Source organism: Acanthochromis polyacanthus, chromosome 4 (genome assembly GCF_021347895.1).
Source record: "Acanthochromis polyacanthus isolate Apoly-LR-REF ecotype Palm Island chromosome 4, KAUST_Apoly_ChrSc, whole genome shotgun sequence".
In the NCBI taxonomy this organism is placed as follows: Eukaryota; Metazoa; Chordata; class Actinopteri; family Pomacentridae; genus Acanthochromis; species Acanthochromis polyacanthus.
In genome coordinates this window covers 40,500,989-40,518,328 of record NC_067116.1, presented here as the reverse complement: position 1 = coordinate 40,518,328, position 17,340 = coordinate 40,500,989, and the positions used below count along the sequence as shown (strand labels likewise).

General features: G+C 39.7%; 2 protein-coding genes across 2 annotated transcripts in view; one reads left to right on the top strand and one right to left on the bottom strand.

Annotated features, from left to right (window-relative positions):
• Window positions 1-272: 272 nt before the first annotated feature.
• dio1 (iodothyronine deiodinase 1) lies at window positions 273-3,769 on the bottom strand. Its single transcript, XM_022216664.2, has 4 exons — window positions 3,345-3,769; window positions 3,123-3,266; window positions 2,366-2,565; window positions 273-1,997 (listed from the first exon to the last, which is right to left on the bottom strand). Exons 1-4 carry the CDS (start codon window positions 3,679-3,681, stop codon window positions 1,932-1,934), a joined length of 747 nt encoding a protein of 248 aa, XP_022072356.2. The 5' UTR covers window positions 3,682-3,769; the 3' UTR covers window positions 273-1,931.
• Window positions 3,770-12,263: 8,494 nt separating this feature from the next.
• Window positions 12,264-17,340, top strand: part of LOC110967150 (zinc finger protein GLIS1) — an 82,385-nt gene continuing 77,308 nt past the window's right edge. The window contains exons 1-2 of the mRNA XM_022216662.2: window positions 12,264-12,965; window positions 13,068-13,384. Coding sequence (XP_022072354.2) covers window positions 13,105-13,384 — 280 coding nt within the window. The 5' untranslated portion in view covers window positions 12,264-12,965; window positions 13,068-13,104. The remainder of the gene's footprint in view (window positions 12,966-13,067; window positions 13,385-17,340) is intronic.

The window sequence follows — 17,340 nt, the reverse complement described above, 5'->3', positions numbered from 1 at the left end:
CTGACAGCGTTCTGCTTTGTCTCTTAACAAAAGGAAACAAGGCTAAGCTGCTGCTGGCTGCTCTCCACAGGATGTGGCCTGGCTGGGCAGGAGCCAAACCTATTCGCCAACTTCAGAGCCACACAGTTAATGTTATGAAAGCTGTAGCGACACAAAACTGCTTTGTTCGCCGCCGTATCCATGTAGTCGACTCGTAAAAGGAGCAGTAGTTTTCTGCGTGGTTTCTTATGAGGGGTTTATCATGGGGTCGTCTTGTGCTGCATGAGATAAAGTTCGCTTCAACATGGTTTATTATTACAGTTCTTTTAATACAAATCAGATAAGTCATGGTTGCACTAAGGCTGCTTTTTTAAATTTCTTGGAGCATGAATTTTTTTTACAGTTATTAATGGTGATAAGAAGAACTAGTCAGTTAAACTTATAAATAATACACTGCTGCACAATAGAGAGTCTGATTATTCTTGAGGCACATTCAAATTTGACCATTTTAACGACAACATTTCCCAGTATCCCTTGTGTTCAGTCACCAACACACAACCCATGAGAACACAAAAATAAAGAAAAAAAAACACGTTTGATTTAAATGTTATGTAACTTTATGGGTACTAGATGCCAAAATCGGTTAATGTGCAGCGATAAGACAGTTAGGTATTAACTCACATCAGGGCCTGAATGCCACACTGCAGGACTCCCATGTACATATGTGCCTGCAGACGATTTGCCGAAGTTGCGTAATCTGCATACCACACAGGGGATTTATCACTTCCAGACAAGACAGCAAACAACCGCCAGAATCTCACGTGGAAGAAGGCCGCTCGTGTGGGTCAACATTAATGCCCTCAGAGCTTTTTCTATAAAGGAACGTGGGGCAATAATGAACGCTTCAGCTTTGCAATGCATCAAGGGGTTTGTTAAAATCTTAGTAGCAGGGCTCAGTGAAGTGGCAATTAAATGGCAAAAGTAAGCCAAACAGTGTTGCACGAAGAGTTCTTCTGCATCGCATTTTAGTTTTATACTTATGCAGAACATGCATGAACTGAAAAACCTGATTTAACTGCAGGTTTTTCAGCTTGCAGGAGGGATACGGAGCACACCGATAGGCTGGTTTAATTCACGAGTAGAAACTGAATGCTGGCGTGCTGCCACGTGATTTCTCTAATGTAATGCAAACATTCCTTGATAAATGCCAAATAGAGCGGATTTATTCTGACACAGGACCTTGTTTTGCAAGATGCTTGCTGAGAATCGAACGTGTCAAATCCTAAATGCTCCATCGTAACTCGGAGAAGGCCTGCTTTTAAAGGAATCTTCCATCAAATTACAGCTACCAGTGGTTTGCACTGTAATCGTCATGTAAAAAAGCAGCCTCCTGTGGGATCACTTTGAAGAATTTAGAGACACAGATGAGTCGCTGTGATAAATACAGTACATGGGGGTACAGTGGCGCTGATGGTAACTGACCCTGGATGTGAAAACAAGTACTTCCACTGAATATTAAGGAGTTTTAAACAAGAAAATTACAACAACTTGGCAAATAAACAGAACTGACAGAACACCTCCTCCAAACTCTGATATCTCACACCCTGAGTGCACCATCTCTCTAGTGTTTCACTTCATCTGGCTGCAAAGGCCAACAGTTTAATCTGCAGCCGTCATTAAGAAACAAAGAGGCGGTTTCGAGCTCAGAGGTCTTCTGTCAGAGTGCAGGCGAGTCGAACGGCAAAATTAGTGCAAGTTTTCGAGGGGTTACAATGAGGCGAATGTAAAAGAGGCACTACGCAGCTACATGTAGACGTGGTGTTTGGATTTGAGAGGATTATAACAGTTATACATGTTGACTACAATGTAGATGCCCTAAAGAACCCCTCATTCCTCCATAGAAGGCCGGTACGGATGGCAAAAACGTGGCTCAGTTTGATTTAACAACCTTCTTATTTCATCTTCTGCAGGAAAGATCGAACCTCAGGTGGACTGTAGCCCCAAGGCCCCTCTGTTCCCTGGAAACACAGACAAGAATATGTGTGCGGAATAAATAACAGACACCAGTTTAATCCCAATCACAGAATGACCAACATTATCCTGCAGAAACATGCCTCCGTCTCGTAATCTACATTTCTGGCGAGGCGATCATGAGCCTGGCTCCCTGCCAAGAATTCCACTATTGTGTCTGTTTCTTTTCAGTGCTCCTACCCACGCGATAGCGTGAGTTGAGATAGCACCAGGGCATTCACGCCCTTAACGCTGGTATCACTTCCAAATCACGCTATTGCATGAAAGGAGCAGTGAAATCATTTCACCCTTGCCTGGAAATCTTGTAATCTCCTTGAGTAAATAATGAAGACAAAAAACTACTCAAACATCTCACCCTGTAGACGACTTTCCCGGCATGCAGCACGTAGAGCCTCTCAGGCAGGGCGCCGTACTTGATGGCGGTGATGTTGCTCATGTCATCCACCACCACGGGACACAGAGGATCCTCTTGGATCAGGATCTTAGCCGCAGACATCCGGTCCTCCAGGCTCTGGTGCTGGTTGATGTCGATGTTGTTGGTGAAGGCCCAACCATCTGAGAGAAGGAGAAAGAATGTGGTGTCACTGGAGGGGCCACTAAACGCCACAGTTAAGGAGCATACGCAGATGTGCATTAAAGCATCAAGCTGAAGCAGACCAGAGTAGAAAAGTGATCCTGGACCATCTGCAAGGACAGAGTCATAGATCTAAAGCAACTTTTTTTGTGATTAGTCATCAGACTTTTGGTAAAATGCAAAAAAAAAGATCCAAAGAGGATTTTTATCATCTTAAATAATTACTTTCTGAAGCTATAATTATGTTAAAATCTAAATTCTAACTTCTGCTTTTACATATTGTAATAAAGTGTTGACTATTACTGTTAAAAACAGATTATACTGATTATTAAGTAAAACAAGAAAAAAATCAAATGCATACATGCATCTGCAGAACTAAAAGGTTTATTGTTATCTAATGTGCATCTTTTAAATAAAAAAAAAAGTACAAATCAATCAAATTTGCTTTTCCTGACAGATCCTGGAAGCACCATTTCTCCACCAATAGGTGTTTATTGGTGGAGAGCCTGAGCTCACCTGGCCTGTTGCTTCCACTCACCTGTTGAATGCGCCTCGGCGATGTAGACCACCAGGAAGTCTCCAATATCGCTGAAGTCCTTGACGAGTTGCTTGAACTCCTCAAGTTTGTACATAAACGGGGGTCAGGTGCAGCTCCCGAAGCTCAGCACCAGCGGTCTGTTCCCTGCGGGAGACGAAAAAGGCGCAAAAAATTAAGCGCAAAATCCCAACAAAGCAGCTCCGTCTCCAAAACTGGACGCACCTTTGATGTACTTGCAGATGCTCGTCTTCTCTCCCTTCATGGTGAACACAGGAGTGTCCGGAGCAGCTTCGCCCCTGAACGCCTCCTGACCCAGAGACATCCACATGTGGTGGGTGACTGTTGCCATGAATTTGAACGACATTAAGGTGAGACCCCAGTCCTCGTACTTAAACTTGGGGTTCTGGGTCATGGTGGTCTTTTCACCCCATTTCAGGATGATCTTCTTGGCGAGGCTCGGACTGATGAAGTGCAGGATGGACAGGATGATGTTGAGCCCCACCATGAAGCAGAACGTGTAAAGCAGGTACAGATGCAACATCACCTTCTGCAGGAACATGGTGGCGTCCTGGTGGAGCAGCAGCCCCGGTTTCCACCGTGTCTCAGGCGCAGCTGTTTAAACGCTGCTGAAGTCCTCCGGTTACACCCACTCTGCCCACTGTTTGTTAACTGGTGCCTTCACGGCCCCTCGGTGAGCTCGTACTTTCCGGTTTACTTGTTGTAAACACTTCAAAGTTCAGCTAATTGGCTCCTTTTCAACCTTTAAACCACGAATTGGTGATAAAAATTGATGGGAAACTTCAGTCTGAGCCAAAATTCAAAGGGATTTTCAAAAACACACCTGCACAGACGCGCATTTTTGCAACATTTACTGCATTTTCTAATGTTTTGTCACCATTCTTTCTAATGATTCATGCGCTTTATGACATGATAAGCTTTATTAATCCCACAGTGGGGAATTTTGCATTGTTACAGCAGCTAATGGGAAGATGCAATCATAAGAAATATCACTAAATAAATAAAAAATAATAATAAATACAGTATAGTATAATGAAGTTCAGATTGTCCACATTTCTCTCCATGTGGACAGTAATATTGCACATATAACAGTATTGCACAGACTCATGAATAGAAATACTAATAAAGAAGTATTAGTATGGCACAGATTTTGTTTATTTATTTTGCGGGTATCTGTTTTTTTGGACTGATTTTTACAGGACTTTAATTTCCTCGTTCACGCTATTTTTTTTTTTTTAATTTAGCCTTTGACACTTTACGGTGGATTTTTCACTTTTTGTCCTTTTTTCAAAAACACAGAATGTTTTACAATTTATTGTGCATTTTTTACTTTAGTATATTCTTATTTGTAGCTGAAAAGGGTGCTTCTACTCAATACTGAGCACAGGGTCTGAATACTTCTGACCATGTGATATTTCAGTTTTTCTTTTTTAATAAATTTGCAAAAATTTCTACATTTCTGTTTTTTTCTGTCAAGATGGGGTGCTGAGTGTACGTTAATGAGAAATAAAATTAACTTTTTTGATTTTGGCAAATGGCTGCAATGAGACAGAGAGTGAAAAATTTCAAGGGGTCTGAATACTTTCCGTACCCACTGTAGATGTATAGTCCATGGGTATTATTATTATTAGATTAGATTAAACTTTATTGTCACAGGGCTAAAGTACTAAGACAACAAAATGCACTTTGGCATTAAACCAAAAATGCCACATGAGCTTTAGAGTGCATTATGTAATCTGTAGGTAGACACAGTAAGTTACAGTGTGAACAGAACACAAAGTATATGAATATATGAGATGTAGATAATAATATAAAGATGGATAAATGCACATGCACAGTTAGGAAGAAAGAGAAGTATGAGCATGATAAACAGTATATGCAGTATATTACATTGATTATTATCCCCCGCCTCCACGAAGTGGAAAAGAGGGATATAGGTTTGGCGTCCGTCCGTCCATCCGTCCGTCCGAGATGAAGGGGACAGCTTTTCTCGGAAACTGTTACAGCTAGGATTACGAAATTTAGTGTGTAGCTTCACACCATGGACGCCTTGATCAAGTTCGAAAATGAGACCTGTGCGATAATATTTAACAGAGTTATGGCCCTTGATCACTATTTTGGATATAGACTCATAGACATCACATGTGGCGGGGGATATTGATGACCATGTCGTCTTGTTATTATTGTTGCTGTTGCTGTTATTATTATCATCCTGCTAGGGCCTGTCCCATAAAGCGCACTAAAAAAAAAGAGCAAGGGTTAAAGTCCAACATCCGACATATGTGAAACCAGTTCAACAAAAGTCACTCAAATCTGGCAGTAAAGTGTGCTAAAGGCTGAAGTAGTTGAGATAATTTGTGTAATTCTGAAATAGATTTTCTGCAAACTTCAGTTTTTTTCTGACTGATACTGGGTAATAAAATCAAATAATATGAGAGTCAGTGGCTTTTCCATCAGGTCAGTGTTACAGGGACTCCGGTTAACTGACAGTTGAGCTGTTCTGGACCAGGTTAGTTTGCCAGCATAAGTTATGTAAATAGCTTGGCTTGAACTATGCTTAATTTGCTTTATAGAACCAAGATAAGCTCAAAGGAAGTCAGACTAACTGAAGTAAGCCTGGATTATTTGGTAATTTTGCTTTATAAAACAGGCCTCTGGAACTCCTGGCAAAGCTTTAATTTGTCCAGGTTAGTGTTCTCCTGTAGCAGGTCTCCTCTTGTGAAGGTATTTCCTGGTTTCACAGATGTTTAGTTTCCAACACTAAGTAAATAAATGCTGCTTGCATCAAGAAAAGTCAGTATTTTAATCCAACATTTCTTCAAACTTCATAGCTGACTAGTTTGTTGCGGTAATTTGAGATTACATCTGATTTGGATTTAGTTGAGCTATGAGTTATGAGTTTTGACCAGGGGGAAAAACAAAACAAGTTTAGCAGATAAATCAGGCTTATTTCATTGGTCTGAATTATTGTCAAGTTATTTAACTTCAATAAAGCAAGTTCGAGCTTAGTTACAACAGCTACAATATGCTAAAGTTATAAGTTTAGTTTTTTTTATCATTATTCCTATAAATCCAAATATGAATAGCAAGAATAAGAAAACAGATGCAAATTAGCTGCTGCTGCTACCTGCTATGCATGTAGAAAATATGTCAAATAATAAAAAAAGATGATGTTTTGCAGCCACACTTCATCAGAGATTTTGGGAACAGTATGGATGCTGGTATCCTTCACGCCTGAATCAGACTTATACCTAATTTTGCATATAAAGATACAAAGAAATATAAATGTATGGCAAAAACAGGATAATGTCAGTATGTTCTGCTTAAGTAATTCACACTGCATCACATACTGAGTTGCTACATGCATTAAACCAATTAATTTCTTGCAGCCTGTTTTTCTGGTTGTGTCTCTGGCAGCAGCATGACATTTGTGCCCTGCCCTAAATCAGACCCTGATTTCTTGCTTATTTTGATCTTAATAAGAGGATAATTTACCAAAAAACATCATGCTGCATTGATACAGTCCTGAAACTAGCGACCGAAACCCAGAAGCTCAGGAGGAAAATGTTTACTGAGTTACCAAATCATGTGAGAAGTAGGCTCATTTTCTAAAAGACCTCCATACAATCGGACTTCTTTTTGTTATGAGAGGAGTCGCCCCCCTACTGGATGTTAAAAATAATGCAAGTTTTGGGCACTTCTGCATTGGCTTTACTTTTTAAATCATCCATTTTTAAAGACAGCTAATGCATAAAGACAGGCAGGAAAGGATTGTTTTACTTCTAAATATGTAACTTCGATTACAGAAATGAGTTTTTAGGGGTGAAATCAATTACAGGAGATGACCCAGGTCACACTTTCATAATTTCATAATTAAATTATTCCATATTTAGAAATGAAAAGGACTGAATTTGGTCATCTAATGTGCAACTGATACGTACTAATAATGATGAGCTTACAACTGGATTTTCCTGGCTAGCAGCTAACTTAATCTGAAATATTTCCTTCCAACAGACTTCTCAGAGTAGGAGATGACTCATTTATTTTCAACAACAGAATACTTTACACAGATTTATTTTTAATAGTAGGAAAATTCCAAATCAAAACTGATTATCCCCAGCCATGTCATTGTGCGCGGTGGCCGGGAGCCTGGAAGTCCCCTAACTGGAAAGCTGACGTGATAATAATGACAGCTTTGTATTTCATCATGACAAGCCAATGAAAAGAGTCTACATCAAGGCTCCAAAGCAGTTTCGCTACATTAATTTTACTGTTTAATTTGTGTTTTTCTCAGTTGTTCAACCTGTCAACCAAGAAAAATTCCCATTAGTTTCAAAAGTCACAGAAGCTCACTTTGTCTCTTTTGGTCAGTGATAAAATAGTTAAATGCACATTTGACTGGGAATATGTGCCTCTAAAGCACAGTATCAGCTGACATGATAAGAAGTTCAAGGCGTTTGCAGGCCACATTATCTGGGGGCCCTGTCGAGGAAAATTGAACGGCCTCCATTATTTTGGGGAATTACTCAATCCTGGTGTCTCTGAGGAAAAAATATTTGTTTAGGATTGCAACTGATGATTGTTTACGTTCGGATTAATCTGATGAATGAACATTTTTGGATTGTCTGCTAATCTTTGATCTATAAAATGTCAGTGAAAATTCCTTTAACTGCATTTAAAGCACAAGATGACTCTTCAAATTTAGATTTTTTTCAACAAACAGTCTGAAAATGATCACAAATCAAACTGAAACTCTTTACATTTGTGAAGCTGCACCTGTTGGTAATTTGGTGATTATTTTGCTTGAAGAATAACTTGCATGATTAATTTTTCATCAAATTTGTTTCTGATAAATGTTCTATCTATTGACTCATCAATTAATCTACTGTTTCAACTTGAATAGCATTAATATTATATATGTTGCCCAGTGAAGCTCACTTCTCCTTGAAATGCACATTTCAGATTTTCAGCTCTAACAACAAATTACCTTTCAAATTGTTTTGTTTCTTTAGGGGGGTACTGTGTCTGTTTTTTCTTCTCTTTAAAACGTATTACAATTTGTTTTTTGTTTTTATCTCAAACTACATGTAAAATTATAGATAGATAGATAGATAGATAGATAGATAGATAGATGAAACCTCTCCTAGGTGTGTGGTGTGAAGCTGGCGGCAGGTGTGGCATATCATAATCAGCGGATGGATGAGGCACAGGTGGGAGCCGACTGATTGGGTTTCCCAATGGGCATAGTCTAATCTGATAGCAAAAGCCACAGGCGTTTCTAGCCCATTTTTGGGGATGCTCAAGCACCCCTAAATTGAATCCCAGCACCCCTAAAACCAGCACCTCTAAAATTTGAGGGTATTTTGTATTAACAAATTTTTGTATTGTGTGTCTTTTTTTAAACAAACCACTCAAATGTAAAAACCACACAGTACTTGGTTGATACGTAATGTTTTAGCAACAAAAAGACAGCCCCCTCCCCCCATCTTGCCTCAAAAATGGTTTGATCCCGCCCAACTTTCCCAACTCGGTCTCTGAGCCTCTACCTGCCTCCACGAGAAGCTAATGTGCAGTAGTGGTGTAAGTACCTGGTTTAAACCAGGCTATGTGGCACAATTATTAACTTCTACCACTCAATACCAACACAGTATTATCATTACAGGTCCTCATGTTTGCTGCATTTAATCATAGGTTACTGTTTATGTTGTTAGGTAGGAGTTAGCTGACGTTTTTTTTCTAGCTAGCAAACGTTACAGGTGGTCAGTGTCTGCTTGAACTGGACTGAGACAAGCTAGCTGTTGTGTAACGTGCATGTGTTAATATTAAAGCCAAGGTACTACTGACTAGCTAACTGACTGGATGGCCAATAACATTATAACTCCTATTGTGTGTGTGTGAGTATGTACAGACAGCTTCATCATGGAAGTAAGATCGTTTTTTCGAGAAAAAAAGAGCCAGGTTCTTACAGGTTCAGATAAGAGTGTAAGATCAAATGGTCTATCTGTCAAGAGTAATGTTTTAAGTTGGATCAGTGTATCAATATTTATATCTCTTATTAGATATAAAACATATTGTTTGGTTATTTGCCTTGAGGTTAACAGTACAAAGAGAGAGAGAGGATGTTATTTATTTGTATTTTTTCATATTTATGTAATTTTTCATCTAGTTAAATACAATCTATTTGTGTAAGCTTGTCAGTCCAAAGAGGGAGAGATGAAAGGGGAAGGAGAGGAGAGAGTGCAAGGTCAGGAAGAACCAGGTAAGAAAACAAACAGAGAATAGTGGCACGCAAAACACCACCTGTTAAGCTGACAAAGAATAACATTCCATTCACAATATAATTTTACATATATGTCATGGAAGTTATGTGTTCTCCCCACATTAAATGGTTGACTCCAGAAACATACATGCTGTTGTGTATGTTGAGGAGCTGCTGTATCTAAATGAGTCTTTTCCCAGGAATTAGGGTTATGATATGTTTCTTTTAGGATTCCAGTGCATTCCTCCTTTGCTGTGATTCAGCATTTTAACAACCTTTATCACATTGGTTGTTTTAGTCACAGACTTTTAAAAAAAAGTGTTATGCTTTTCTTTCACAAATTTGGGAATGAAATTGTGTTAAAATGTACAAAACAGTGAAATTTATCTTGCCTGGCCGGGCACCTCTGGGTGCACCCCTAAACCTCTGATCCTAGAATCGCCCCTTTGGCCAAAAGCTACATTTTGGTGTCATCAGACCAAAGATCCTTCTTCCAGTTGACTCTCACATGCCTTTTGGTGAACACTAGTTAATTTTTTTTTTTTTTTTGAAATGGTGGATTTCTCTTTGCCCCTGTCTTTTCCATGAAGCTTTGACTGGTGAAGAACAGGCTCAATGCAGTCTTTCTCATCTCAGCCGCTGAATCTTGCAACACCTTCGGAGGAGGTCATGGTTGTCTTGGTGGCCTCCCTCACTAGTCTCTTTCCTACACAGTCATTCAGTTTTTGAAAACAGCCTTTTCAAAACAGATTCATTTCTTACACTTTCCATTTCTGAATGATAAATTTAACATTCAATGGCAAGGAAATTTTCTTGTATTATCCCCTGACTTATGCTTTTCAATACCTTTTCACAGAGTTGCCGAGAGTTTTCTTTTGTCTTCACTTTGTAGTTACAGCCATTATTTCATTTCTAGCCTATACCGAGCATGATCATACCACCCTGTTCACTTTGTTAATACTGTATCATTCTGTAGTAGTCATACTGCATATACATTACTTTTGCATCTTGGATATTCATACATCTTGTGTACTTGCACGCACAGTTTATACTGTTTATATTCCTCATACTATATATATCTTAGTACATTTATACTGCTACTTAAAGCTTCTCCACTCAACCATGTCACCTTTCACTGCATTTTTCCTGCTTCTTTTGCTCTTCTGTTTAGATGCTAAACTGCATTTAGTTGTCTGCACTTTCACCCAGTGCAATAAAAGGGTGAAAGTGCAGCTGTCAAATCTTGCTCTCCAACTATCTAAGTAATCCATCTAAGTACAAGAAGTCAAAGTTCACAGCACACTCACAGTCTGTTTAACCCTCCTGTTGTCTTCGTTTACGGGCACCAAAACATACTGTTTCCTTCTCTGAAAAAAATAAAAAAATAAATTAAAAATTCAGCCAAAAAAAATCCCCAAATTTTTTGAAAATCTGCAAAACTTTCAGGGAAGAAAATCCCAATAATTCCTTAAAAAATTTCCCTTAAAAGTTTTATTTTAAAAAATCACCCAAATTTGGGAAGAAAATTCTTGTAAATATTATCAAAGATTTGTAAAAGTATTCCAAAAAAAATCCTAAAAAAATATCTAAAGAGATTATATATGTATCAGTAAAACTTCTAATATTTTCTTTAAGAACATTCACAAAAAATCAACCAAAATCCAGCGAATTTTGCTGGATTTTGGTAGATTTTTTGGTGAATGTTCTTAAACATTTTTAAGCATTTCTTTTCCACCAAAAAATGTTCAAAAATGTGGACACCAGAAGTTTCGCTGTGATTATTTTTTCCTCACATTTTCAAACTCTAGAACGTGTTAATTTGACCCGCAGGACAACACGAGGGTTAATATTCAATACTGAAGATGTGGATTATACCACATCTGCATGTAACAGCGTGTCCTGGGTGAAGGGCTTATCTAAGTAACTCATTCATGAGATTTCCAACGGCACGTGAAGGCAGCACAAGAACCAGTTGATCCTGTTAATGGCCATTCTCGCATTTCCGCATTTTTTACAGCTGAGTTATCAGATTTTAGCGCCACGAACAAACAGAAACAGAGCCCCTCTCCATCGTACTGCTTCTAAAATCCCGCTAGACGTGTTTGTTCACCGCTGTACGTTATTTGAACAATAACAGCCTGTTCTGTCGCCGTGTGCGGATCAACTTTGTCCACACTGAGGAGAAGGGAATGTCTGCAGAGCCGGAGGCAGCACCGAGAGGCCTGCGCATTCTTCTAAGGCCGCACATTTAGAGCACTTTTTAAAGACAGCGCCACCGACCGCAGTAGATGATCACTGAAGTGAACAAGTTGCGGTTTTAAAGGGATGATTTCACTCAAAATATACTTAGAATTTAAAATGTTTATTCAAGGAGTATTCCACTTTTATTTTGTCCCCAGTAAGTTTGTCCACAGAGCCAGAAGATGGATGCACTTTCAAGAAAACTTGATCCTTAGAAGACGTGTGCAGCCCTCTCTGCAGACACATTAGAGGGTTGTTCCCTTCCGCGTAAAAGCCACTAGATGGCGCTGCGTAATTGCACAGAAAAATGCAGCTTGTGTTTCAAAAACACTGAACACTGGGAGATAATCGATAATGAGAAAATGTATGCGATGTTAATCAGTTTTTCCCCAAAGGACATCTCATATTTTAATTTGTTACCAAGATATGGAGTTCTGCTTAATATTTTTGATGATTGGCAACACTTTCTTCTCATCTTTATGGACTTTTATAATCTATTAAACTCAAGGAAGCGAGATACCAGGTGCAGATTATATTTTTTAAATAATTCAATAGGATATGTAGTTAAGATAGTGAAGGTTGCTGAAAAACTCCATCTTGATGCGTTGTTATGAACTGTTTTTTATTCAGATTTTGGAAGGCTTCATGTTCATTTTTGCGTAATTTAAGCCAGTTGTCACTGGAAAAATAAAACAGTATAAAAGTACAAATTGAGCAGCATGCTGCTTTCCTTAATTAAATGTCATCATATATGTATTTTAAAAACCAGACGCGCATCTTATCACATTTGTGCGCATTTTCCCCTGAAGCTGTGCCGCATTGAACACTTGATTTCAGCGTTGTTGAGCAAACTGGCGCACTAATCTCTCCACAAACTCTTAATCGTAATAAAACTGTGCAGACGTGCTGTGCCAAAGTGCTGAGAAACAGTAAATGACCTGTTTTACATCCACATCTGCAGGATCATGGCACCACGTTGGGTGCGTTCTCCTCGACGGCACAAAGGATACAATTACGCGCAAGAATAATGTTGCAACATTTCCTCTCCAAAGCTCAGATTCACTACTACAACGTCCTGATCCACATCTTATCCTCCCACAGAAACACGGACGCTGCCTCCATTGGTGCTCCTGAATCCTGCAGATCAGTGGAGCTATTGGGTGTCAATCTCACAAAAGGAGAGAGAGGACGGAGGGGGGACGCACGGGATGCTGATCCTCGGGATGCTATCGATCCGGCTCGCAAATGCGCTCCTCTCCAGTTTGATAAACATGCAGATGTGCGTCATTACGCGTTTTCTGCTCCTCCTGAGCTAATTAAACAAGGTAGGTGTCACCAAATCCCCGACGTTTTAATCGGACTGTCCAAATATATGGATGCATATTTGCGTACTCAGGACCTAAACTCCGTCTTTCCCAACTTTTCAGGTAATGTGAGCAGCAGCGGGGAAAGCCCAAGTCATCAATGCAGAACTCCTCAGCGCTGTTCGGGATGGTGAGCCACTGTCAGACCCCAACTTTCGCGGACTTCACGGGCTTGGCGCTCTCCGTGTACGGCAGCAAGACGGACATCTGTGCGCGGCGAGCCGGCAACGCTGGCTTCGGATCTCCGATTTGCAGGAGCCCCCACGACGCACCGACTCACATGAACTGCGCCAGCCCGAAGCGAGTGACCGCATCCGAGGAAAAGGCGCATCTGGCACCCAAAACCCCACGCTTGTGTTTCTCTCTTCCACCGGTGCAAGGTAGGATTCGTGCTCTAACTGATGCTGCAGAGCTGAGTGATCTCCTAAAGTGAAATATCGTTTATCTAAGCAACTTAATTGCTTTTGTTCCAATTGCAAAATGACAAATTGAGCCAAATATCTGCAGTGTCAGTCAGCGACAGTTGAGCTAATTATCACTTTCAGGTTATATGATGATTTAGAGCCCTCATTTAAAACAATGCTGCCTCCACATGCCTCCTCTTGAGCATCCTTTGATGCAGATGTGGATTTGTGTTTGCAGTTATGGATTAGGAGCCTTAATTAAACACAGGGCTGCCTTTTTGGATCACTGTCCCATTCATAAATTACAGCAGAATCAAAGTTACTGTATCTCCGTGGCACCATAAGGAAGAGATGTGGAAGCAAAATAAGCAACAACAAGGCATTAAAGTTGACTGATTTATCTAAATATGGAAAATGTGTCACTTTAAACATTTTTAGATTTTAAATAATAATTGCATTTTAAGTATTTGTGCAGTTTTATCTTAATTTCTAGTTGCTAAATGCTCAGTTTGCCCCAAAATTAGATCTGAACAGGCTTTTACATCTTACAAAAAGAAGAAAAAGAAAGAAAAGTTTGACCTTGGCTCTTCAATGAAAGCCAGCTTTTTAAAACAACAATTACATAGATGAAATGAACACTGTCACACAGACAGCATGCAGAGTGGAAACTGGGCTTTCAGTGTGTGTGTGGAAAGCTGCTCCATCCTGTTTAGACACAGCGTTGTTGTGAGAAGGCGGAGGGGTAATTGCAGCCCCATCCCCTAAATTATGATTAGACCGAACAGACTTTTATATTAGCAATCATCCTTGCAGCAAGAAGAGGATCAACGGATTTGATTATTGTTTCTTCTCTGCAAACACAAACCATATGTCTGCCGAAATGCGTCTCAGCATTTATGAGTTCTCTTGGAGTGCCCTCAGCCCTCCATCCCCAGCATCCCAGAATGAATCGTCTCATTGTCTCCTGCGCCGCTTTTGAACTCGCTTCTTGTAAACTGTGGCAACGCAAGATGTGTTTTTGTGGATTATGCTGAGCCGATTAAGCAGACATTTGTTTTGTTCAGACTTTGTGGAGCAGCTGAGCGATGTTTCAATAATTTCAGTGCCCTGTGAGGATGTGAATCAGAAGAGTTTTCAACAAGCACGTGATTTGGAACTGACTTTCTAACTTTAATTAGTTCAAAGTTTCCTTTGTTTCTGCTTGATGCTGCCATCTCTAGCCTGTATGCTGTATTCCAGGCATTTTAATGTCATTTTATGCTCCTTTTAGGCTGAGCACAGAGTATGAAAGTGATCTCAGTGCTCATCAGTCTTTTGTATCATGCCTCATTTCAGCTTGATCATATTACATGCTCCCATTTGGGGACAGAGCTGGAGTTTAAGCTGCATTCTCCACCGTTGCTTTAGATTTATACAGAAAGGAATCTCTGAACAAACACAGGCTGTAATATTTATCCTGACGGAGACAGCGGAGGAAGAACTTACCTCAGACGGGAGATTTCTGACCTTTAACATGCACCCTGTGATTGCACAAAAAAGTGAACCATTACTCTGTGATAAAAAATGATTCAGATGTATGTGGTGATGTTTCATCTAATCCTCAGAGGAAAGCTGGATAAACATACTGTGAGACATTTGCATTTGTACATTCTGTACTGCTTTGCTGGTTTTCTAATCAGCTCCAAAGAGCAAATCCATGCTTTAGGGGAAATTTCTAATCATGTCTGACTGTGCAAGAGTGTAAATATGTGTGAGAGGAGAATTGGGTCAGGTAAGAGATGACACAGATGTAAATTCTGTCTTTTAACACTGTTCTGTATCCTGAATGCAAACATGATTTAAAACTGGGTGTTTTCTGTGCAGCTTTCCTCTTTCGACACCTTTGCATTTGAATTCAAGTAAAACTGTACTGTATTTTTGTACAAATCCCCGCCTGATGCCACAACCTGGTGTTTGAATCTTTGCTACTTTTCTAGTGCAATAGCAGCAGATCCTCTCGAGTCCACAGTGCTACAAATATTAGATAATACAAGATTAGATCCTTTATCCTGAATGCAGAAATAATTCAAAACGTTTAGCATTTTCTATGCAGCCTCCCTGTTTCTTTGTCTTTAGCATCTAAATAAATTTTAATTCAAGGAAAAGTTTTAGATATACATATGGCCAAATCCCTAACTTATGTCCCAACCTGCTGTGGAAACCTTCCCTACTTTTCTGGTGGAACAGCAACTGATCATTACAAATCACTGCAAGTCCACTGTGCTACAAATATTAGATGATACAAACTTAGATTCTGTTTTTAGACGCCATCCTGTATCCTACATGCAAAAAATAATTCAAAACTCGCAACGTTTTCTATGATCCCTGAAGGTTTCTGTGCCTTTTAGATAAAAATAAAAAAACTACCCTCAGTATGAATTCAGTCAAAACTGGACATATTTTCTTTGCATTAAGTCACACAAATCCTCAACTTATGTCACAATCTGTGTGGGAACTTTCTGCTTTTCCAGTGGAACAGGGCCTGATCACATGAAATCACTGCAAGTAAATATTAGATTCTGTTTTGAAAAGCCATTCTTTATCCTGAATGCATAAATAATTCAAAACTCTCAGTGTTTTTTTTTCCTGTTTCTATGTCTTTTGCACTTAAAGAAAATTGCTCTTAGCTTGAATTCAAGGAAAACTTTTACATACTTTTTAACTCAAATCCCTGACTTATTTTACAACCCGGTGTTCAAACCTCTTTTTTTTAATACTTTTCTAATGAAACACTGACTGGTCATCTCAAATCACTACAAGTCCACTGGGCCGTAAATATTACGATACAAGCTCAGATTCTGTTTTTAAAATGCCATCCTGTATCCTGCATGCAAAAATAGTTCAAAACTCTCAGCGTATTTTATGCAGTCTCCCTGTTTCTTTGCCTTTTGCTTTTCAAAAGCTGCTCCCAGCCCGAATTCAAGGCAACTTTTCTATATTTTTCACACAAATCCCTGCCTGATGTCACGGCCTGGTGCGTAAACCTTCGCTGCTTTTCTGGTGGAACAAGCGGCTGATCACCTCAAGTCACTGCAAGTCCACTGTGCTATAAATATTAGTGGCCATCAGCAAAGAAAATATTTGGCTTGCAAAGAAAAACACTTGACCCCTCTTGAAAACAGAATATGGGGTTTGAATGAAGTGTGTACTCTAGCATCATTTGATACCTTACTGAAGTTTCTCCTGGCCAGAAACGATGCTGCTGTGAGCCTGTTTGGGGGGGAAATGTTTGAGTTAGAGGAGCGAGTGGGTTTCAGTCCCACCGACCTCCTTCTCAGATAAATGCAGAGGTCTGTCTGTTGATTCAGCCTCTCAACAGATGAGTAATGGGCTCTAGTATTTGATCATTGTTGAAGCTGGATTCTGTCATCTTTTGCCAGGATACACATCGCCTGGTGACACGTTTTCTCTACATGTAGTTTTATCCACCTGCATACAAGTAAGCTCAAAAACATCCATACATGCTGAACCGCACGTTCACTCATATACATGCACTTTTTTCTTCTTTTTTTTTCCCCAGCAAAGTGGCACTGGCACCCACGTCGAATTCCCTCAAACTGACTTAGTTTCCTGTGTTTTCCCCTGCAGGATTTGTAGACGTCAGACCGCAGGGCGATAATCTGACTGTTATGAGAAACAACCTAGCGTTGCAGCGCCGCTTTGAGCCTCGGCAGTGTCAAACGTTTAATGACAGCTTCCCAGTAGCTCGTGAATAGTTCTGGTTGCACATTTTGTGAGAAAGACGTTAAGTGCTTTCGGTAAAGTCAGACTATGTGGTTTATTTATCATCACCTTATAGAAAGAAGAGTTGGCATTGATTTGGTCTGAGACAGCAGACGTTACTCTAGCGGCCCGGCAGTGTTTTTCCTGCTTAAAAATCAGATATTTAAGAG